At 48.9% G+C, this 24,883-nt stretch overlaps 1 protein-coding gene across 7 annotated transcripts in view; it reads right to left on the reverse strand.

The window, feature by feature from the left end:
- Positions 1–11,772: 11,772 nt before the first annotated feature.
- Adck1 (aarF domain containing kinase 1) overlaps positions 11,773–24,883 on the reverse strand; it is a 92,718-nt gene continuing 79,607 nt past the window's right edge. For all 7 annotated transcript variants that reach the window (XM_087911591.1, XM_087911597.1, XM_087911590.1 and 4 more), the window contains 4 exons: positions 18,220–18,369; positions 16,657–16,854; positions 14,392–14,585; positions 11,773–12,460 (listed from right to left, as the gene is read on the reverse strand). In XM_087911591.1, coding sequence (XP_087767717.1) covers positions 12,289–12,460; positions 14,392–14,585; positions 16,657–16,854; positions 18,220–18,369 — 714 coding nt within the window. In that variant the 3' untranslated portion in view covers positions 11,773–12,288. The remainder of the gene's footprint in view (positions 12,461–14,391; positions 14,586–16,656; positions 16,855–18,219; positions 18,370–24,883) is intronic.

Below are 24,883 nucleotides of genomic sequence, written 5' to 3' on the forward strand. Positions count from 1 at the left end.
CATGGGAAGAAAGGAGAGGGGTAGGGAAGAGGGGAAGAGAAAGAGTCGATTATGAGAGAACAAGAGACCAGAGTTCGTGATTGAGGAACCAGACTCTCGCCAGCAAATATGCCATCACCTGATCTTGGACTTCTCAGGCTCCAGAGTTGAGAGAAACAAGTGTCTATGTCATTTTAGTCATTTTGTTCCTGACACTGTCACATCCCAAACAAACCAAGATTCAGCACTTGGTAACTTTGCTCTGGCCTCTCCTTTAAGGAACAACAGCTAATAGAAGCTCACAATTTCACCTACCACCTGACGACTTCAAAATGCTTCCGGCAGCCCAGCAACACCAACACCAGCTGGAAGGTGGCTGCTAAGGAAAGAAAGGGCTCTCGCATGGAACAGGGACTCAAGTGTATGTTCAGGTTGGGGAACAAAGAGAGAGGGTGCAGTGTAGTGATGGGAAGAGGTAGGAGAGGTTTAGGTGACAGAAGACTGGAAGAAAGACCTAGGACATCTGGTGTAGGAAATTTTCATCAAATATTCATTTTGATGGGATTTTCGTTTTGGTTTTTTGTTTTGTTTGGGTTTTTCTGGGGTTTCGAAATATGATTTCTCTGGGTATCCCTGACTATCCTGGAACTTGCTCTATAGACCAGCTTGGCCTCAAACTCAGAGATCTGCCTGCCTCTACCTCCCTAGATCTGGCATTAAAAACGTGGACTACCATGGCCAACAGTTAATTTTTATTTTAAATCTTGGGATAGCATCTTACCATTTTATCCGGGGTGGATTGGAACTCCAACCTCAAGTGGTCCTCTTGCCCCAGGGCCCTGTGTAGTTGGGGCTACATGTACAAGCATCACATCCAGCTTGTGTCTATTAATATTTTAGCTAATTGAGTCAGTGAAAGTGAAGACCAGAGAGACCTGGATTATATCACAAAATATCTGGTGCCAAGACCAGCCTGCCCAAACCCAGAGTGTGGTCCACATGAGGATTTTAATGTATAAATATTCAGAGGTGACCGCTAGGTCCAGCAGAATTTACCCAGCTCCCTCCTTCCCCACCAAATCCTTGACTACAGCCAGCTGTCCCTAGATGGCTTTTCTCAACAACCCCCCTGCTCCCCACTCTCCCTTCCCATGAGAAATTGACCAATTCCTACTTTATTCCTGACACAGAGTAGGCACTCAATAATTGTGTGCCAAATAATGAAAGTGTTGTGCTAGCAGGGTTGGATCAATTAGTGATTGTAATTGAAGTTGAATGTAATTAATTATATAATTTGGAGCTGTTCAAATTTAATTCCATTCAAATTGCATCATGAAAAAAAGGCATGAAGAAAGACTACGAATAAAAGGAAAGGGGCCACATGCAACGCTTCCATGTGTAGATGGCACATGTATGAGCTGGGTGCTCTGCTGTGGTCAGGATATTAAAACAAAAATGTCATAGACTGAGTAGAAGAGACGTGTGCTTCTCATGATTTTGATGGTTAGGAAGTCCAAGATGAAGGACTAGCAGTACTGGGGGGAACCTGTTTCCCTAGCTCACAGTCACTTTCTCTTGTGTCCTTACAAGACTAAGAGAACTCACCTCTGTCTTTAAATAAGGGCACTAATCCTATCGACAGGCTCTACATCCATGACCTAATTATTATACCCCCAACGCCTCACATCCAAACACCATCACACTGCAGATTTAGATTTCAGCATATGTCACTGGAGCCTTGGGCAGAAACATTCAGTCCACAACACAACCATTTTTAATAGCAATAAAATACCAGCAATTAAAAAGAATCACAGTTACACAACGAGTAGGCTCTGATCCTGATTCCCATTTGGAGTCAGAATCCAAAATTAAGTGTTTCTCTTTAGTACCTGGGCTGTACATCGGGGTTCTGCCTTGGCAATGAACACTGTTCTGTTTGGACCCGCTTCCACAGCTACGTGTTTTCAGTTTCTCATGGTACCCACATCCCCTCTCAAACTCTCCCAAACTGAGAAGGTTCTAGAGCTAAAAAAGAATCCCGAAGGATTAGTGGTTTTAGGACTAATACAACCCAGAACAACCCTTTTACAACAAACATTTGGTCATGATCCCTCACCATCCTGAAGTGAAATTTATAATTACAAACCACCCTCAAACATAATTTTTAAAGCCATATTGATACAGATGGGTTACACTGGCCATTCAAATGTGGGTTCTGTGCAGTCACTTGTCTCCCCAGATAGTGAGCACTGATTCCCAAAGAAACAAGCCCTCTATCCTTGCAGTCACTGAATTCCTGGAAAACTCAACAGGTATTAAAACCATGCATGCAAAGAATGTTTTGCCTGTAAATTTAAAACAGAGTTAGGTATAAGTGGGATCTGGTCACAGGAGAGTGCTAAGTGGCATCTGGGAATCACACTTGTCACAGAAAGATGATTTGTTGAGTGAGTCCAAACCGACCACAGAAAGACATCTGGCATCCGTGACCCCTAACCTGTCAATGCCAGTAGCAATTGTCAAATAATTGTGGTAAACAAACATGTGCCCACACATCTCCAGAAAGCCCCTAAGGCCACTGATGCAATGTGAGCTCCTTATTTGACAGGTAAGAAATCAAGGGAAGGCTGGGGTGCAGATTTTCCCTACACAGCTAGCTGATCAACATCCACAAATTTCAGCTTCCATCAGTGAGCCTCCTCAGCCCCCCAACTGCAGGCTTTCAGAACTCCTTTGGCCTCCAGTGCAAGTGACTCGGGATGCTGTCTTAGCTACACTGCTATTGCTGTGAAAAAAAATACCACGACCAAAGTCAACTTGGGGTGGAAAGGGTTTATCAGCCTACAGCTTTGTCTGAGCATCCTGAAAGAAGGCAGGGCAGAACATGGAGGCAGTAGCTGAAGCACAAGTCACGGAGGAAGGCTGCTTACTAGTTTGCTCCTCAAGGCTTGCTCAGCCTGCTTTTATTGGTCCCCAGGATCTCTGTCTCGGCCCCGTCGAGCAAGTGCACAGCAGTCTTACCCACAGGCTAATCAGGTACGGGTGTTTTCTCAACTGGGGTTCCCTCTTCAAAAATGACTCCAGCTTGTGTCAAGTTAACATAAAACTGGATAGGGCAGATGGACCCTTGCTTCTCAGAAGAGCCAACTCCCTGCAGAAGACACAGCCACACAACACCGGTGACAATATTCTCTAAACTAGGGGATGTCACCACAGTGCTTTTAAATCAATCTCTTCCGGGGAAACTGACACCCTCATCGCAGAAAGACAGGAATGTTCTGGCACAGTGGAGAAGTTAATCAGGTCATTGTCCATTCATTGAGGGCCCCAAGTCTATCCCCAAGGCTCTGAGTTAGGAAAGCCTCAATTGGGCCCAAGTGCCACACTGCTCCATCAATGGCAGGGAACTGACATGCTGTGTTAAAGATTCCAGGGCCACAGCGTGGTATAGAAGGATGCAGTCATCAGTTTCTGGAGTCACCATCAGTCATAACGGGAAGGGGCACCATGCCAATATTTGTCATAACTGTTTCAAAGCCCCAGACAAATGTGGTCTACATCCCTGACCCGAAAGCTTACACACTTTCTCACCGCTAGTAGTCTATTTCATTCCTCCCGTGCCACGATACAAAACTTGAGGCCACCTCCTTCTTTACCATTGTTGCAGCCCGGTCATCTCTTATTGGGTCAGTCCATATGAGCTGAATGCACAGGCAATCCCAGTCACTGGCTACCAGAACAGTTAGCAAACTGCATCAGTCACCACAAGAATCATCATTTTCAGGGTCTCTAAATCACGACACAGTATGAGCCACAAACTCAATGCTGACACTGATTCCCTCCATTGGAAATTAATGTGCCCTTAGTGAAGGGACTTTGATGACACTGAGCATAAAAACTGATTATAATTAATGTCCTAGGTATTTATTGCTAGGGCAGCTATATTCTGGGGAAAGTGTCTTTAGGTACAATATTGGTTATCTTTAAAGTTAATGAAAGCACGTAACCTAGAAAAATATATCCAAAGGAACACAAGATAGTCATTCACCAAAGTTAAACATGTAATAAATACTTATTAGAAATTAGAAATTAAGTCAAATGATCTTTCATGAATTGGTCATAAAAATCTTTAAAATGAAAAAAATAGGCAAGGCATTAACAGAAAGGTCTAATGACTCTTAAAAAAACAGTTAAGAGTATTTAATTTTAGGTAAACTGGTCTTTGTAAGAAATCTTAAACAAGTAAGTATGGGGCTATGTTTCTATAGACAAGTAGGCAATTATGACCTATAGCAACCTACTAAGGAAAGGGATGGAGATAAAGAGGGGCAAGACAAGAGTTGAAGAGGCCACAGGGGTACCAGTTCTGAACCACATGGAGGCGGGCAAAGAGATCCTGCAAAGTTAGTGTATACAAGAAATAGAAAAAGGTAGTGTCTATGGGGGTGCATGGGGTACAAAGTGCAGGTCAAGAGGGGACAAAGCCTGAGCCTTTGCCCTGGCCTTTGGGCAAAGGCTGCTGGTGGACTCATTCACTAGAACACTAAGAAAATGAACACATGCTCTTTAATCATAATGAAATTCTGAGACATTCTGGTTCCACAGAGATGATCTCAAATCTTTCTTCCTGGTAGGGCTGCCAACAGAAACTACTGATCCCCAAGAAATGTCAGAATTCCTTTCTCTCCCCTAGATCATAAGATCCACTTACCACTGCCCTCCCTAGCAAAAGACAAAGCCAGCTCATGTCCAAGGCCCCAGGCCGTCAAGGCAGCATCATGTCTGACTAACCTGACTTCTCCAACCAGGACACCGGCACTGGGGCCAAGGTGAGCTTAGACAGCCATATATAAATGAACTGACTTTTGTCTCTGCTGTCTTAGGGTGGAAGGGCCTGAGAGAAAAACATCATGAAGCTCACTGTCTAGAGCTGGAGACAACACAGGCAGGGGAACAGTTGAGGGCTGGATGGCTGGAATAGAGAAGAGGGTCAAAGGGACTGAGATGGGTAGATAAAAAAAAGGAGCACAGTGGTCTAGAGAGGTCCCCACAGAAGGCAGGACTTGAGACTTGTCACCAAAGTACAGAGCAAAGGGCTTGACCCTACCCGAAAAGCAGAGGCAGATCATGGATTTGGGATAAATCTACTTATCTGGGAAGGCCAAGATGGACCTTTTATGAATCTATAAACAATGATACAGCAGACATGGGAAGAGGTAACAACTGTCCACCGAGTTCTACTAATCAACTCATCCAGGTGCATGGAATGAAGAATGGCAGGAGGGAGTCCACACACGACCCCAGCTCCCACACGCACGCACGGCTGGGGTAGGTAGCCTAGTACACAGCAGTAGGGGGAGGAGTGCCTTGGGAGCCTGTCTTTATCCTAAACCTTCCCAAGGATGTCTGTATCAGGTAAATCAGTGATTAAGGAGCCAGTGCCTGCCTGCTCTCTGGGGATCACCTGTGTAGACACCAGCAAACAGAATCAATAGGGAAAAAATTAAGCCAAATAGCCTGTTCTAACTCCGTTTTCCCCCAACCTGGGTCATCAGAAAAAGAGACATAGTCAGCTTACAATGCTAATCTCTAGTGTGGCAGGGGTCACAGATGACATATAAAGCACCCAGTCCATAGTGTGCCTTTCACAGCAGCAATGACAGTAAGAGTGTGTGGCCACTTAACTGTCTGTTCTTGCTCAGCTCTCTGCGGAGTCTCCAGCCTGAAGACTCATTTTCTAGCCCTGCACAGGGATTCACGTCTAGACTTCTCTAGGCTCCCTGATACTTTTTAACATAGATCCAGGCCCCTAGAGAAATGACCAGGACTTATTCCCTCCGAAATCAAATTACCAACTTAAAGTAACTCACATAAAATAACGGAGTGACAGATTGCAGGTTTGTTGATTCATTCATTTGAAAACTCAAGGGAGGATCTGGCCTGCAAGAATGGCGGGAGCCAGGATTAGTCACTGGAGCTGGGGCCCAAGGGAAGTGGTTATTCTCCACAGCTCCCAATAGTCTGCTCAGGAGCATCACTGATACTGGATGCCATCTCTGTGACCATGGTTTGGGCAGGAGTCTGTACGCTTGTAAAGATGGGCATCTGTGAAAGGTGCAGGGCTCCTGGGTAGATAAGCTGCCAGCACTGGGCTGCACACCACTGGGTTTGCAGCGTCACTTTACCACATCACCTTTAGCAACTCTATTCACAGCCACTTCAACCTGTCAAGAATACCTTGACAGCTGCCGCCATCCCACAGAAGGGAAGCGGTGGCTCAGAGACCTGGTGACAGGAGAACTATAAGACCAGACTCACCTCTGGCTACACGGCCCAGCATGGTGATAGACTAGAGGCTACTCAAGGCATGGCTGCCATGATACTTATGAATCAGAACTACTCCGAGATGGAGCTCACTCTGCTCCTTCAAATCTCTGGCATGGATGTGGTTTCCCTCCCAGTCGCCTCACATTCTGGCCACTCTTCCCTGATTTTGGGGGATGGGGGGGAAGAGAAAAAATTCACAACTACTCTATTCCTAGAAAGAAAAATTGCACTTCTGATACTAACTCCCATGAGAATTTTCTGGGAAGGGTGTATCCTGGCAGGCAGTGTTCCAAGATGCCTGGCTTCCAAGGACTCAATGCCTAAGTAAGAAATAACACTCAGGCGGTACCCTCACCCAGCGGTCCCCTGTGCTCAAGTGCCCAGCAACTCCAGGCAGAAGAGGCTTTGGAAAGCAGCAAGGGCCTCTCCTCCAGCAGCCTGGCAAGGACCAAGTTCAGGCCAAGCTGTGCGCTCCAATGGAGGAAAACAGAAAGTCAGAACAACATATCATGCAACGAAGGGCAGAGGACAAGTCCTGGCTGTGGTCCACCTCAGCTCAGAGTCTGTCTCCATGATGGCCCTTGGTTGCTTCCCACAGTGACACATGCCTTCTGTACAGTGTGTCCCATCTAAGGTGACAATGGTGCTCCCTAGACCATGTAGAGTTGTCCTATAAGCTGAATCCATGCAGAGGCAACATGTGATCAGTGTTCAGTATTCACTATTAGTATTATTATCTTTACCGCCTTAAAATAGTATTTATTGGCCGGTAAGTCTTCCACTCAGAACAACAGCGACTTAGCACTGTCAGTACCATGGGAAGTAGAGTATTTGTGCTCTTGGCCCTCAAAGATGTCCACAAATGGTACCCTGCACGGTCAGAGCGCTTTGCGGACGTGATCCTATCAAGGTAGATTCCTCTGGGTTAATCAGAGGTTCGGTTTCACTAAAGCAATCTTTCTGTAGAGAATTGGAGGATCCGAGAAGAAACATGGCAGCACAGGCGAGAATGGAGTGATACAGCCACAAGCAGGGGATGCAGACAGCCTCCGCGACCAGAAAAGGCCAAGCAACACAGTCCCTCCCTTCTCCGTAGCCTGACCAATGTGTGGTTTCAGACTTCTCACCTCTGGAACCAGGAGAAGCCGAAGCTGTGAAGTGTGTGCCACTCCCTAAGTTCATGGAAATTCGTCACAGCAGCTAAACAAACAAACTGCACCTAATACAAACTGCCAGGACCTTTGAGATCTAACGTGGCTCTCCTGATGACAACCACAAACCACAGGCTTAGGGACATCTGATTAACAGACACAGGGTCCTCCTGGTGCTCTAAAAGCCCCCAGTCCCATTTTCTACAACAGATATGTATCCTGTGTCTACTCTCACAAATAGTCATGGCCCCACCCCTGACCACAACGAAAGCTATTTACAAAGGTCAGAAGAGGGCACTGGGTCCCCTGAAACTGGAGCTACTGACCATTGTGAACTACCAAACAGGTGCTGGGAACCATACTCATGTCCTTTTCAAGGATAAGTGAGCCACAGGAGTTAATTATAAATATTTACTGGGCATTTACTAGGTGGCTTTCTTCTCCAGGGATATATCATTTATATAACCTGATCCTCTCAGTAAATTATAAGAGATAATAAATAAAGTGAAAACTATTATCTCTCCACTTTTTCCCCTGCTTTGTTTTTTTTTTTTTTTTTTTTTTTGAGACAGGGTTTCTCTGTATAATCCTGGCTGTCCTAGAACTCACTCTGTAGACCAGTCTGGCCTCAAACTCAGAGATGCCCCTGCCTCTGCCTCCCCAGTGCTCGGATTAAAGACGTGCACCACCATGCCTATGCACAGCTGCATCTCCACTTTTCTAACTGAGAAATTGTGGCCAAACTCACTTGTCCAAGATCATATTGACGGTCTAGGGTAAACACATGAAAAAAACTAGAATTTGGGCCAACTCCTGCCCTTAGCCTTCAATGCTACCCTAAACTGTCTGACCTGGAGATGGTGCAGCCACTATCTGTAGATACTTAGCCACCTGGTGTGCACCTGCTTACTTTGGGCTGCAAAGGAGCTCTAACTACCTAAATAGCCCTACCAATTGAACTGTGTCAATTCTCAAAGCACCCTGAGGGCAGAAACAGCCAGATCCCTCACTTTGACCTCTGTTCTCTAGCTTGGTGAGTCTGAAAGGGCTTCACGTTCACCCAATGTCTGTACTGAAGAGAAGAAAGTCTCCGATCCCTCTGACTCTCCCTCTTTATTATCACCCTGGGGAGAGGTTCATCCGTCACCTCCATCACTCATGACCAGTAGATCTCAGTACAGCAGGCCACAGCCCAGGGGAGGCTCTTTTGTCCCTGCTAGAGTTGCAAGCACTGGTGGGCTGCCAGGTCAGACCCACCCTGCATGACTGGCTGATGGCTCCCTATGAAGCCCACAGGTCATTTCCATTCTAGAACTCCCATCATTGAGTCTGCCTCTTGGGGAGGAAGGGGATTAATGGTTAAGGTTCTGGTGGTGCTATAGTCACCGGTCATTACAATTAGGAATGGTTAAAGAGTTAATTTACGGCTAATGTAAACATCGAAACCACAATACCATTTTAATTACCTTGTGCTTATTGACTTGTGTTATCTGTGGGGTTTATTTCTTGAAAGCGTTTTTGATTTGGAAGAGCCTCTACCTGATGCCCAGAGATGAGGATTCCTAAGCTGTGTCTTCCCTCTCTAGAAGAATCTGGAAGGCATATGAGACCAAAGCTGGAGTCCCAACCCCAGCTCAGGAACATCAGAGGGCAATGTCATATTAGAGTTGTATTCCTACGGCAGGGCAGGACAAAGAAGGTGAGCCCCTAATCGAAACCCCTCAACAAAGTCTAGTCTTAGGCATTAGACACCAGACAGAGCCAAACTCCCTAACCAGTACTGTTCCCAGGAGTCAGGGCCTCAGATCACAGGAGGGTTTGAGAGGCTGGGCTGTTCCAGATCAAATGAGTCTGAGGAAATGAGATAATGAAAAGCAGTAATGGTCTAGACAGGATCCACAGCGCAGAGAGGGCATCGGGAAGGAACGGGCCAGATCAGCAGCCCCTGGACTTCAGTCACTAACACTGTACCAAAGCCGATGTCCATCTTAGTAATCAAGGCAGCCTGGTTGTGTGAGATGCTGACCTAAGGGAAAGGAGGATGATGACTCTGCAAATCTGCTGGCAATCGAAAATTATTTCAGAATAACAAGTTAGGCACAAAGCTTGGGATGGGTTTGGTGTGCATTCGAACCAACTCACTCAGAATCTCAGGCACATAAGCTCCGCAGGGATTCTGCTATGCAGGAAGCGCGGAGAGCCACTGAGGTGGAACTTCAGAGGTAAGCACACGTCAACATATTCTGGAAGAATTAATAAAGCAACTGGCAGCCTCAGGCCAGGGTTTGGTTCAGTGAGCCTGGGCAGACCCCTGAGAGTCTATATTCCTAACAAGTTCCCGGGTGGTGGGCTGGCGGCTGTCCTGGAACCACACCCCAAAAACCACTATTCTCCATCCTTGCAACTCACTATAGTCCCTGGTTCAGCAAAACTACAATCCCCTGGAAGCTGATGACCAATGTAGTGTCACCCAGACTCCTTAAGAAGACCCCAAGCCACTGGTTTACACAGGAAAATCTATGGAAAGATCATGCGTGGTGCAGGGAGGGGGAGCAGGGAGGAGCTGGAAAGGCAGAGAGATGAACAACCATCGCTGTACTGCTCTCAACAGCCTGATCCTTCCCCAGGAATAGAAACATGGGAAGAAAAGTCAAGAGTTCTGCACCTCGGAACCAAAGGCTTTATTTATTCTGCCAGTTCTGGACTTGTAGGCCATGTGCTGGCTCAGAGCCCATCTCTTGCTTCAGCCACACCTGCCTGACCATTTACCCCGCTAAGACCACTCTTCCCACAGGGGCCACACTAAGGGCTGCTGCCAACCTCCCATCTGCCCCACTACCCAGGATTTGCTTGGGGGCCTCTTAGAGCCGTTCTGTCTTCACAGGGTCTCCCTGAATGGTGTCAAGAAGACCCCCACAGTCTGCAGTTATAGAGGCTGACCAGCTCCCAGCCTGCATCAGAGATACATAGCTGTGGAAAAGATACATTGTTGAGAGTAACCTGGCCACCCTCACAGCACCTCCTCTGTGCCCGTGAGTGAACACGCAGCCTTTTAAACCAGTTCAACCTCCCTGAAAACCACAAAATCTGTCAAGACTCCCAGTATCTCCATGCTTACAGAGCACTAACCAAAGGCCAGGGCATCAAAGTACTGGGTACTTAGAGGCACTCGGCTCAGGCACATAAAACAACTCATTGAGTGCCGTGGGAGGTCACCCGTAAGTACCAGCCTACTCCTAGATTTATTTACAAAGTACCCTCCACTCCCAACTCTTTTCTGGCCCCTCCTATCATGAAACTGTTTTGAAATCCCAGAGTAAGCCAACCATTACATCCAAAGCAAAAAAGCAAGTGACCATTATCTTGAACAGAAAGGACATTTATATTTACTTCAGGGGCTGTAAAAGACGCCATAAAATAGAATATGCAGCATGTATCCTCGTGATTAATAACAGAGTTTGCGAATTAGTCTCCCGGGTCCCTGGATACATCCAACTGGTCACCAAGAACAATCAATTCTTTGAGACAATAAAAGAATGCAAATAGTCTCTGATCACTAGAAAAGTCTGCGTGTTGTATCATTAACAAAGAGAACAGGAATAAGGCTCAGATTTGGGGTTCTCTGATCAGAGTTACCCGTCTGTAAGCATGGGTGATCGTGGAGCTGAGCCTGCCATATGTGGGGTCTCAGAGCCCCAGAGACCATGCAGACGTCCGAGCGATGATGGACTTTGGAGAGGTGAACACTGACAGGCAATAGGATTAGACACAGAATTTCAACAGGTGACATGGATGTGTCCAATTGGACAATGACTGTGGCTCCATCGGGAAGACTGATGTCTCCAAAGACCTGGAAGGACCAAGTACAATCCCAGACCTGAGGTGCAGGTCACTGACTGAGAACCAGAGGTAAGTTAGGACCTAACCAGTTGAATGAGTCTGGTGCCCCAGGCATCAGAAACAAGGGGGAGCCTATCTCTGCCCGAGGTCCGAGCTTGCAGCTTCTTAATATCCCCAAGGAAGATCCAGGATGTAGATGGAAGAGGAGAAGTCTCCAAGGAGCAGGGTGTGGCCCTGTGGCAGGAGGAGTCTTATAGCCTGCATGGCTTCTAGGGGCAAGGTCCCAGTGTAAAGGTGTTCAAGTCCACTGCAAGCCATGTAGATTTGCTCCCAGCCTAGCAAACAAATTCTAAAACAAAACCAGACTTCATTCTCCTAGGCCTCCCTGAGAAACCTAGGGGTTTCCCAAGAAAGCAGCTACCAAGAACAACCAAAAGTCCAAATGGAGCATTGGAGTCAGAAGGGACAATGCCTGTGGCCTTGAAAGGGTTTATTGAAACACAACACATACAACACTGGAGGTGCCACCACAACAGCACGAACCCACAGCTGCACCGTTGACTCTCGGATGCAGCCTTCCTCGCTGAGGTGAGACACCGTTGGGAGTGATATGGCAAAAACACGAAGTCCAGGACCCGCTTATTTCCTCCAAGTTAAATGGCCTGTTGGCGCATGTGGTTCGTCCTTTCTGCCAATCCCCAGAAAAGTGGGGATGACCAAGCCCACGGTACCTACAGGAGATGGGAAGACGGTTGCTTTATCCCCTCCCTAGAAGAAACAAACTCACTCCCCAGTACAGTCCAGGGCCCCAAGACAAGACCTCGGTTGGGGGGGGGGCTCCAATAGCAGAGCTAGGTGGTGCCATGGACGACCATCCTGGCGCCACAGGCCAGCCCTCGGCACACACAGGTCAGTTGGTACTCGGAGCATGAAAGAAGAAGAACTGAGGCATAGAGAGACACTAGGAAGGGGCAGGGAATGACAGCCACACTCAGTGTGGGGCCCGAGTCAGCCAGCCCAGGAGAGTCGAAACCCAGCAAAGCAGCCTCAAGCCCTTCACTCGAAGCAGAAGTTCATGCAGGCTGATCTGCCAAAGGCTAAAGGCCTCGCTGAAAGATATCTGGGTCCTTCTGAAGAATGAGCCGGCATCCCTCTTCCTGTGCCTAGAGGAGGGAAGGAAACAGAGGTGAGAAAACACCACCTCAGCATCATGGAGAAAATCAAAGATGGCAGGGGGCCTGGCCAGCTCAATAGCTCCCTGACCCTGGGACTCGCTTGCTTACTTGACTACACAACTGCCCAACTGAGGGGGTGGGGGGTTGGGGGGCTAGGACAACTCGCTTATCCCAAAGAGAATATTCAAAGCAGTAAAATAATGAGGCATAGGGGCTCTGATTCCCTTACCCAGTAGAACACTCCATGGTTTAATCAAAAAGTACAATAAATATACATCAACCCAGAGTCCCATTCTGCCCCAATTCAAATACAGTTAAAGTCTCTAACAGAAGGTCCGGTGACGTTGGGAGGCTGAGCACTTACATGTCAACCCAGCTCAGTCTCTCTGAACCAAACAAAAGACATAACGAAAATTATGAATTGGAATTTATGATAATGACCTCTTGTTAGGTTTTCGGCTAGCAGCTAATCAAGAAGCCACAATGGTAAAAAGCAATGACAAGGCCCCATTGGGAAGCTATCCATGAACCTGTAAGCCCCTGGGAGACTCCCCAGGTGTCTGGATCCCAGGAGATTAGCAGGCTCCATAATTCTCATTTCCCCATAGAAGTTTATAGAACCAGGTTATCAGATTCCAAGACATCAAAGGGTGCACCCTCCATCATATGAGTTTACCTAAACTGAATGTGGCCCTCCTCCCTCATCCTCGGGGTCACACACCCTTCCAGAAAATGTAGCAATCCCCCCAACCCTTGCTGTCTGACAATCAGGGACAGCCTACACAGGGCCCTGCTGTGTCAACTACATGGTATGAAACCTGCTCTTCCTCTAAAACCTGTAGGAAAGGACTCCCTCTCTGCTACGTGGGCCTGAACTCTCTGTAGAGGCCCTGCCATGCTCTGTATGCCTGATTATCTATCTATCTGTGGTGTTAATGACTTCTAAACAGTGTCTTACACCAAATGGCTGTCTACCTCCAAGACTCTGCTGAGCTCCAAACCCAAGACCTTTCTCTTTTTAAGACTTGGCTTCCTCGGCCCTCAGGAAAAAGAAAGAAAGAAAGAAAGGAAGAAAGAAAGAAAGAAAGAAAGAAAGAAAGAAAGAAAGAAAGAAAGAAAGAAAGAAAGAAATCACACTCTGCCCTTCATTGGTCAGAGTATTTTGCTGTAACCCAACTCATATTTGCTAGTGAATGCGTGATCTATGCGGCCAAATAGTTGCCCAGAATGATCCATTCCTTTCCCAGGATTGGCAAGCTGAGATGTCACACAAGCGAGGTTTCCTCTCTGGGCTGAGAACATCCTGCCAGACCATGGCCTTTGCAGTGTATTCACCCGACTCCACTGGAGGCCTAGAACTTGATCCCCTAGATCCTTTATCCTAGATCCTGAAGAAGCACTGTTCTTATCATCCATGTCTCCAGGATGCCAAGGCATCTAGAAGGATCTGTGACCCTGAGAGAGCCTACTAGTCACACCTCCCCAGGTCACAGTCACATCTCCAGGATAAAGAGCAATGGCCTCCATGTCTGGACTGGTACTAGGAGCCAAGTCCCAGGGCCGATTAGAAATAGGGTCATGTTGGGGCTTCCTGATCACAAGTCTAGAGGACATCTGGATGGGATGAGATGCTCGAAGACCAACTTCAAACTTTTTTGAGGGAAAAAAATCATCTGGAAAGCTGGACTGGGAGGATGCAATCCCAGGTGCCAACATTTGGCAAAGCACAGGCGTCCGAGGCCACACCATCTCAAGGCACCTGCTGACTCGCTGCAGCTGACTTTGCCCCTGTGAGTCTCTGAGGGGAGATCCAGAGCTTGATAAACCAAGATGGGGCCTAAGGACTGAATGGTAGGGAAAGCAAAGCCCATGGAAGAGTTCCTGGAACTGGGAGGCGGCAGAGATGGGTGCATACTCACTCGGCCAGTGCTCTGATACAACACCGAGACATGTTGAGGAAGGAACTGGCACTGGACCGGGTGCCCAGGGAGGTCTCAATGCTGCGGAGGAGATCATTGGTCTTCAGGATGAGTAGCATCTGGCGAGGCACGTGGTTAAGGAGCTGGCTGATCTCGGACAGGTAGTTGGCTGCATTATTGCGGATCTCTGAGTCCTAGATGGTGGTAAGAAGATGTGACAATGGGTGGTGTGGCACACAAAGCTCACAGTGCCAGGGGTGTGGGGAGCCTATGCCCAGGAGAACACAAATAAGCTCCAGGTGGGAGCTTCTAGCATGCAGCTGCCTTGACACCCTGTGGAACATCCACGCACACACGAAAGGAAAGCAAAGCACTGGGGCCTTGTGGCCTGACCATCCAGATAGGAGGCCCGAGGCCGACTCCCAGGCAAGCCCTGGAGACAGCACTAGTGTACACTGAGAAAGACCGAGGACTCTCAAAGGCTACTGTATGCCAATTTCAATTGGCCTGGAAGAAGCCCTAACCAAACCCTGCCCTATTTAGTCCATGGGTAGAACTCCCAGGTCCCACCCCAGCCCTGCACCACATCCTATCTACTGTCTCCTGTGCTCTACCACTGCCTGAGTCCTGATGGCGGGTGTCTGCCCAACAACCTGAGCCCAACTGTTTATCTGACCTTTCAGGTCATCCTCCTCAGGAACCAAGAGCTACTTGCTAGCCCTAGGCTATTGGTTTCATTTTCAACCAGCGGTGGCTCTGAGCATTTATTCCCTCCTAAGTGACTGGCTCATCATACTGTACTCCACAGAAACCCTTAGAACAATGGACCTGAGCATCCTGCTCCAAGCCTGCCAAAAGCTTCACTTCCTCCTGAGAGCTGAGTCCATACCTCTGCCCACAGCACATAAAGTCCCACGTGGTATTCTCTGGGTCCCTCCAGCCTCCAGACCACACCAAACGCTCTTGCCACTGAGCCTTGGTGTGCCGGGAGTGCGTCCTTCAGGCTCCTACGGCTGGGGTCTCTGGTGGCTTCACACCTCAGCCTGGATACCAGGCGCTACCCCAGGTCTGAGCCAGGCTCCCAGCCCCTTCCTCCCATCGCTTTGTTTCCTCCAAGGCACCCGTAACCTGCAATTATCCCACCTGCCTGTTTGTTCAGTTGTTGACTGTCTGTCTCTCTTAACCAAAGTGTAAATTACACAAAAGACCTGTCTGTCTGTTGATCGCAGGATCCTGGAAGCACGCTCAGGGGCCAGTGAAAGCAAATATTTATTGAATGAATGAACTCCAGGAACTGGGAGCAGGCACTTTGTATGCCATGACGGTAAAACAGAAAGTGTAGCTTCTACCACCCCTAGATCGCCTCTCCTCTAGGGGGTCTTTTAAGGCTGGTGAGCCTGGAATAGCGGGTGTTCATCACTGCCACTCGGCCTGCCGGCAAAACGCTCATTTGAAGGAAAATGAGCCAATAACTGGTGGAGGGTAGACTCTTTAAGACATGGTTTGAGACTCTGGATCCAGCCTTTGCGAGAGGTGCTTGTGACAAGCCAGCTTGCAGAGAAGGACCCTGAGGCCCAAATGGCTGATGGGAGCATGGAAGGTCATAGGACCAGGGAGAGGAGGGGCTGGAAGTAGTGTCCATGCTCTCCAAAAGCATGAGAAGGGCCACATCTCTACCTACAGTGAACAAAGGCCTTAGGGAGGCCTGCGTCTGCTCTCTAAGAAATAACCAAATAAGCTCCGGTGAGCCTGGGTGGGTATGCCGAGGTGGGCAGGAATATGGGGAACACGAGCCCCCTAAAGTCTGTGTTCTGTCTGGACAGATTAAGGCCATGAATGAAGGAGTAAAAATGGGGGGGCTGTTTCACTGGGACAGAGCTGTTTGCGACGGAGAGGAAGCCAGACGGGACCCAGGCACAGGTAACAGTGCCCAGTGGGTGGAAGAACTACAAGATCCACAGGAGTAAGATGGCCCCTGGAAGGTGCTAGAGGAAGCCTGGCATCTCACTAAGCTACTGAGGTCTAGGATTTTAAGTCCACAAGCTTCATCTCTCCTCCAGGCTAATGAGGTCCCAGGGGACACAGCAGGCTACCCTTCCCCTGCCCTCCCCACCCCAGTGCCAGTTTCTATTCTCCTCCCTACTTCTCACCCTATGTGGCTCCAGTCCAGCCCTCCCTCCACAGACCACCAATCACGAACCTTAGACACCAGGCTGGAAGGGGTTCCCAGGCCCCATCCTCGCATCCAGGAGAGGGGTCACCTACCTCAGTGGCAGAGACGGGAGCTTGGCCAATGCCTCTTTTGACTGAGTCCCAGGACCGGGCTGTCAGCATACAGGCGAACAGCGGGTAGAGCTCGGCGACCCCCAGGCGCTGGCTATACTGTTTCACGCGCTCCATGTCGGTCCAGATCAGAGACTGCCACAGATGGCAGTAGTCTAGGCGGAACTCCTCCGTGAGCACCTAGGGCAGGGCAGCAGTCAGTAGGCGGTCTCTCTTGGCCCCAGGCCTGAACCCTGGACGAGTGCTGACCACTGCCCAGGGGGATGAGGAAGGCCACAGCTCCCCCAACACTCAGCCGTTCCTAGGGGCCCAAGTGCAAAGCCAACAGTTTGAATATAATGAATCTGAAATTCCTGGGACCAGAAGCATTCTAGATTGCAGTTCTTCTTTCTCAGATTTGCATATACATCATTTCTTGGGGGCTGAATCACACAGCTAGGCATGAAATGCATTTGTTTCTTACATGCTTTACATGCATGGCCTAAAGGTGGTTTTATACAACGTGTTTAGCAATTCTGAGCATGAAACGAAGTGACGTGGCATAGAATTTTCCACCTGTGGTAGCACAGAGCTCCAAAGCTTCAAGTGCTGGGAGTGCAGATTTTTGGATTACGGATACTCAACCTGTACCACAAGCCTTGGTCCTAATTGGCAGAGACTGCTGACCGCCCTCCAAAATCTATACTATCATCTCCTTTTTAGGTACAGGCTACTTCCCTGGTTCCCCACAAAGACATGCACAGTCCCCGCCTCCCTCGAAGCTCCCACACACACACCCTAGCCCTCTCCTCTACTGTCTCCTCCTGTGAATCCTGGGAACAAAGCCCTGTGGACTCCACCTGCCACACCCAGGACGAGCGCGTGAGCAAGTCAAGGGACTTCTGTCATGTCTGGGCCATCCGTCACTGGGGCTCCATGTGACAACAGCTGCTCTCATTTGACCTGCGCCCTATTTTACCAGGCCTTTCAGAGGAGGCTGAGACTAGCGATGTGGTACCATGGCCTGAGAAAGGAGCTGAAGTGGACATGGAATCTCTTCAGGACCATTTGCCACATGGGATCAAGTCAAGTCAGGGTCCCAGGTTGACAGAGAACATCCCACTTTGATGGCGCTGATTGCAGCTCATTCCTACTGGCTGTTTATCCCAACTTCCAGAAGACAAGTCTAGGGCCTCCAGACCCAACAGTCTCAACCCTATTTGCCTCACTCGGGCTAAATATGCAGTTACCTGTCTCCTGAAGATTCCACTCACACCCAGCAGAGTCTGAGGCAGCCTGCAGTTCCCTGGGAGGACATAGCCACACTGACACACTGCTCCTACCTGCTCCTTCACAATGGCTATAAAAGAGGCCAGAGCAACTTTGCTTTGTTGCACAGATGCTGAGGTTCAGGAAACTCCTGGGCTAGGACTATACAAAACTGACAGTTCTGGTGCGGGGTTGGAGGGGGCTCCCAGCTACCTTAGCTATCTGTCCCCCATCTGCAGGAATTCTGGAGGGTGTCAGTGGGCTCCAATCCCCTGAAGGAGCAGAGTTTTCTCCTACCTGGTAAAGCCCATGGTCCAAGAGGACAATCTCAGCCTTGCCCGTGTCCGAATGCCTCCGCACTAATATGTTGCCCGGGTGGGGGTCACAGTGCACGAAACCGTTGACAAAGATCATCTCGCTGTACATCTTGCCCAGGTGGCAGGAGATCTGAAAGAGAGGCAGTCGAGTGGTGGCCCTGCCCTGCCCACACCTGCTGCAGGGACTTCTTTCCTCGCCCTGTCTAGCCACGTTCAAGAGACGGCAGGAACCGTTGGGCCAGAGCAGTTTGAGACAATGTCATTCTCACATCGAAGACAGAGGCTCAGTTCAAACACGACCACACGGTGAAACCACTTGGAACTCAGTCGTGCTGGGACCCTAGTCTCCAGGGTTTTCTGTGTTCCCACTGTGACTTCCTACACGGAAAGGAAGTGAATGACGGCTGTCAGTCTTCACCTCCCACACTGTCCTGCCCACTCTCCCCATCTCTCTCCTCCCTCTTCACTCTTTCCCAAAGGTGAGAATGGGTTGTGGGAACAATCCCACCCACTCCCTTAAAGAGTGGGGCTGGGTCAGGAACAAGTGACAGATACAAAGACCCTCCTCTGGAGCTGCCCGGCTGCCAGGCTGGTCCTAGACAGCCCCAGAGTCCAGGCCCTGCTCCCCTCTCCCCATCCCCCAGAGCCCAATGCTAATCTGATTTATGATGTCTGTACAGAAGAAACGACACTGGAGAGGCCATTTAAATCATCCTGTCACTTCTGCACGCCCTGCCAAGGCAGCCTTCTTATCTCTACTGCCTTTTTTTTTTATTATTAAAGCTAAAAGCCTCTTCCCAGTTAGGGAGCAGCTGCTGAATAGAACCAGACCAGGGCCCCCAGATGATCTGTCGATGGGTGTCCAGGGGACAGTGATAGACTCAGCCAGAGGATAGACACCCCAAGACACTCACTGCCCTTGGTGTTCCTCCCAGCCTCAGTTGAACCTCAAAGTCATTAACAAATGAATGTAGCAGAAAAGGGGTAAAGGAAGCCTGAGGATTAAGATTCTCCCTCAACTGTTAAGTCTTAGGCAACAAGTTCTATGACTGAAGGTCGAAGGTCGTGCCTCTCTCCTGTTCTCACGGTGCATCTCTCTCTCTCTCTCTCTCTCTCTCTCTCTCTCTCTCTCTCTCTCTCTCTCTCTCTCTCCACATCAGCCTCCTCTCCTTCCACGATCCTAGTGCCTTCCTACCTCAGGCATTTGTGTAACCCGTTCCTGCTACCACAAAGCCGTCCTGCCATCTCCCCACCTCTAGGTCCCTTCCTATCGAGGGCTGGAGGATGCTCTCACCACACACCCCTAAAGGATACGTGGCTTTCTCTTTCCTGGCACTTGCAATTACTCATGTGATTGTTTGACAAATGACCATCTGGTTCACTATCATAAACTCCTAGGATAGCGGGGACTGGCTCTGTTTTGTTAAATGGCTTTACTGAGCTGTAATGGATGTGCTATAGACTGGCTCCGTTACACATGTGTTTGCTTGTACCAGCATCACACAAGCAAAGGAAGACTCTGCACTCGATGTGAGTGAGCTCTCCATGGGCTTTAAGATGCTGTGTTTCCTACCTGGCGTTTACTCTAATACTATCAGTCGCCCCCAAGACCCATTTATAATCAGCATCAAGTTAGATCAAGAATGGCGTAATGGTCAAGAATGGTGGCATAGATCTATAAGTTCAGCACTCGGGAGCCCAAGATAGGAGGGTTGCAAGTCCAGGGCTAGCCTAGGCTACAAAAAACTTGAATAAAAGAATAACCCCGCATTAGAACAACAGCTGTCATCCCTACTAAAAGTGCTCAAAAGGCAGGAACAATTATAACCCACACACACACATACACTTTGCAGACCAGGGACTGAGAGCAAAGAGGTTAATGCTGCTCACAGTAGAGCCCCCTTTGTTCAAAGCAGGTATGCTCCCCAGCTACCTAACAAAGCCCGACTATAGGGCTCACACCTACTTCTGCACTTTTCCCTTGAGACCTTGAACCAGCTGCTTACACTACTGGTTTCAGTAACTAATCATTCTCATGGATGGTTGCAGAAGTGAATGAGCATGTCACAAGGCTTGGGATCTAGTGACCTCTTGTAGATGTCCCTGCGGAATTTGTCACTGGTTCTTCAAAACAGGCCAAAGGCACTACCCTACCCCAGCACCACCCAGACGCCTGAAATGTGCCTCAGGTGAAACATGCCTTGGGACTTTCATTCTCATTAGGAATAGGACTTTGCCCCAGGTCAAGTCTCAGGGGTCCCAGAGTCACTGTGTTTTAATTCCTGAGAGATGAGTCTTAGCCAAAGCAAGGCCTGGATAAGTCAGCCAGTTCCCCACCCCTGTGTCACCAAGAACCCTTTTTGTTAGGCTCCTTGGAGCTCCTCGAGGCACGCTTCAAATGGCCGTATCTGACAAACCGATTCCATTTATTAAGTAATCATTCATTTTTATTTGTCAAGGACGCATATAAAGTCCAATCAGGGCTCCTGATCAGCCCAAGATAAGCAGCGCGGCCAGACTGAGCTGACGGAATTCCAGTCAAAATGTGGAGAAGTGACATTTCATTTAGTCTGGGCAAACCTGTCACGGGGAGATGTATGATCTCCCTTAAGCTTTCTGAAATATTGTTAATCGCTCCGGGCCCCTTATTTCTACAATGAAAGATGGCCTTCAGGGGCACGGGGATTTAGGGTGGGGGTGCTCGTATCCCTGAGGGCTGATCATGGGCAGGTGGGGGTGCTGTTGACTACTGCCATGCACACGAGTGGAGACGCCAGAGAGAGTGTGCGCACATGCACGCTCTCACGCGCACACCCTTTCAACAGCCAGTTGTCACTGGGAGACCTCCCTGCTTGGGGGCAGTTCTGAATGTTCAGGTCAACAAGATGTCACTAGGACCAACAGGTAGAGAAGGCAAAGCACAAAGAACAGGAGTTGGTTAATGCCGAAAGCCCAGTGCTAAAGCCGTCTTGGTGCTGCCGCTGTGGGCACGCGTGGCCTGAGAGGAAAGCCACCCCAGTCCTCGATCTCCAGTTAGCGGCTACGTGGGACTGACACCATCTGACGCCATCTGCTTGACCTCCTCACAGGGCAGCCTCACAATTCAAAGTCAAATACCACTACCCAGGAGAAAGCCATTACTCAAGGGTAGATACACAAATGTCATCGCTTTGCTTTTTGAATTCTGTACACTGTTTTAGACATGGAGAAAAATGCATACCAGTCCCTACTAAGGGTGAGTGTTGGCGTTATAAGCATGGCTCACAGACACACCGAGAATGAAGTGGCCAAGGCTTTTAACCCAACAGTTAGGAAGCAAGTGCGATGGCAGACATGCTTCGAGCGCAACTGTGAGCCAGGACTTACTCGGAGCATTTAAGCGGGAAGAAAGGCGAGTTCCTGGATGAAATGGGAACTACTCTGTCCTATGAGGTCTTAAGGGAAAAAAAGTTTTTAAAAAATCAACCTTTAGGATTATCTTTTCTGATGTAGGTGGGCCTTCTGTTATGTGTTATTTTCATTGGTTAATAAAGAGACTGCCTTGGCCCTCTGATAGGACAGAAAACTAGGTAGGCAGAGTAAACAGAATAGAATGCTGGGAAGAGGGCAATGGGGCAGACGCCATGGAGCCAGCCACCAGGTCAGACATACTAAATCTTTTCCGGTAAGCCACCACCTCGTGGTGCTACACAGATTATTAGAAATGGGTTAATAGCAAGATATGAGAGTTAGTCAGTAACTAACTCTCTAGAGATAATGGGCCAGGCAGTGCTTAAATGAATACAATTTGTGTGTTGTTATTTCTGGGACTAAGCTAGCTGTGCGGGAGCCGGGCGGGACAAAAAGCAGGCCTGCCCGCAGCTCCTCACTACACTTTTCTACTGGGCAGAAACTATTTGCATCTCAACTGGAAAAAAAGCTACAAGTTGATGCATGACTTCAGGCTGAGCTCCGAATTGTAGAAAACAAAGAAAAGCACGTTTCTTTAGATATTAAAAAAAAAAATCCTCGGGGGAAGGGAGTAGGAACAGTGCTGGTTGAACTACACTCAAGAATGACTTTGGAAGGGCATGTCACTCCTGAGGTTCTGTTTTCTTAGTTTTGGGGTGAATTTTCTTTGCATCTTGCAGAACTAGGCTGACAGCCTCTCTGGGAATCAATCTTTCCACAGGGCCTCCAGCCCCTCCTACCAGCACAGGTATTCAGGGTCCTGAAAAAGACCTGGCCTCTCCTGGGCTGGTGGCATCCCAGAAGTAAGGCCGATATCCCTGAGCCCCCGTCTGACGACTTCCGTATTACTTCAGCTGTACCATCTACTGAGGTCCAGACCACCCCCCCCCCAGCGCTGCCTCTGCCTTGTCCGCAGAGGGATGGTGTCTACACGGTGATGGACAGGGGCACGTTTCTGGATTACTCCACGATGGGTCTAGCTCTGCGACAGATACTAGTCACTCTGCAGGAAATGGCTGAAGGGGCTGGGGGAGGGGATAAAAGACAGGAAGAAGCCTAATGGCTTACTCAGTCGACAGTGACGTCAACCTGTCCAGTGACCTGACTCCAGAGAACAGGTGCTCAATGGTCAGTCCGCCTGCCTCTCTACTCCAGGGGGAGATTCCCCGAGGCTGCCATCTGAGGCACTCTCGGGAGGAAATCCTGGCTGGGTGACTCCCCAGTCCACACCTCAAAGCACAGGACAGTGCTCTTTACTAAAAAGCCCCTCAGAAGTCGGAATTGTACTGTGTGAAAAGAGCGTGCCACTCATACATGATTTCACTAATTACAAACGCCTTTATTCTCTAACAGTAGGAAAGAGGGGGAAAACAGGACTCCATAAAAAGGCTGAGTAAAGAATTAATTGAGTAAATAATATTTAAATCAAGGAGTTATTTTGGGACTTTTCTCAAGGCCTGAATTGGCTGAAAGTAGTTTAATTGGTCTATAATTGTGTGGATTAATTCATTCCTACCCCCAAGGAAAAGTCTATGTATGTTCCTGGGTGGGGTTGTCTCCAAAGCAAGGCCAACGTCTGTGGGAGAAAGGGGAGGCTGCTGTCGTGACATCTGTCCCCAGAGCCTGCTAGATTCTCCACAGAGGCCAGCCTGCTGCCCGGGGCATATCGCCATCACTCTCCTCCTGTCACCAGGAACAAAGAGTAAGATACAAAAATTGCAGACCGCTCCAGCTGCCCAGGGCTGCCCAGTGCTGTCCAGTGCTGAAGTCAACGCATTCATGGCACACAACAATCCCAGATGAGCACGGCACACGGCCGTCCTGGATGCGCATGGCACACGGTGATCCTGGGTGAGCAAGCTGTAAGGTGATGTCCTTGAACACCCAGCAGCTGTGAACTCCTCAGCCTTACACTGTGGTGGTAAGGACAGGAGCAGAAGTGCCAGGGGGTCACAGGAAACTGGGGAGTGACTCTGATGGTGGCACCTGGAAAGCCTTCTGTAAAGACTCGTCCTAACCACCCCACAGGCTGGTGCTTTCGGTACCTGGTCCCCAGCGTGTGGCAAAGTGGTTGAGATTTTAGGAAGTGGGGCCTGGCTGGGGAAGGTAGATTATTTCAGGTCATATCTGCCCCTGGTTCTGCCTGAGACCTGCTTTTGGATCTCTAGCCATATGAAGACCCACTGTGTCATAGCCCCTTCCACAGACAAAGCTATTCCAACCACCACACCCTCCCAGTCATGACAGATGCAACCTTTAGAAACCATGAGCCAAAATAAACTCTTCCTCGAGTTACTTCTCTGACAACAGTAAGTGCTTTATCACAAAAAGACCAAGATCGCTTCTCTAATTAGGCCGTACCAGACTTAACATGAGAGCCAGACATGAGGACCTAAGAGACATAAAAGCTTTCATCTCTCTACCAGAGATGCCCTGCAAGTCACCCCAAGTTCAGAAAGGGACAAAAGTGAGTCCCAGAACACATGTGAGAGGAAGGAACTGCTATGGGCATCTGGAATCTTATTTCTAGGGTGACAGCTCACCCCACACACAGACTGCAATGTTAAAGTCCAGGAAAGGGATTCTCCCTCCCTATTTCCCTTGCCCTTGGACAGACATTGTCCTGCCAAGACAATCAGAGACTGGAGTTTCAATGTCATCGTGTACTAGACATATATTCTGGGTTCAGCGCTGTGCCTCAGCTATCAAAGGATACTCCAGGTCACCGGCAGACTACTGCACCCAGGGAAAGCAGGGTTCCTCACAGCAACGTAACAGAGGGCAGCTGACAAGTGAGAGTGCAGAGAGAGCACTAGGCTCCAGAAAATTCCTTCCACCTAACCAATACCTCTGCAGCGAGAGAACAAGTCCCCGGGAACTACCTAGGGCCCCTAATATTCACGAGCATCTAAGAGTGATGGGGACGAGAGAGCAGAACTATTTCCCTTCTAATGATTGCAGGAACTGGGTCCCCAGCATCTTTGGATACCAGCCAGCCAGAAGGGCTGGAAGATGCTGAGCCAGCCAGAAGGAGGTTAGAACAATACTGAGCAAAAACCGGGAAGGTTCTATTCTGTCCTCATAGGGTAGCGACAGAAATAAAAGTAATTAAGGAAAAGGCAGAAATTTCAGCCTGGCTTTTCTGATCGATGGCACTGCATACCAATCAGGTATGTCCAAATCTATACACTCAC

This window comes from Myodes glareolus, chromosome 11 (genome assembly GCF_982192425.1).
Source record: "Myodes glareolus chromosome 11, mMyoGla1.1, whole genome shotgun sequence".
Lineage (NCBI taxonomy): Eukaryota > Metazoa > Chordata > Mammalia > Rodentia > Cricetidae > Myodes > Myodes glareolus.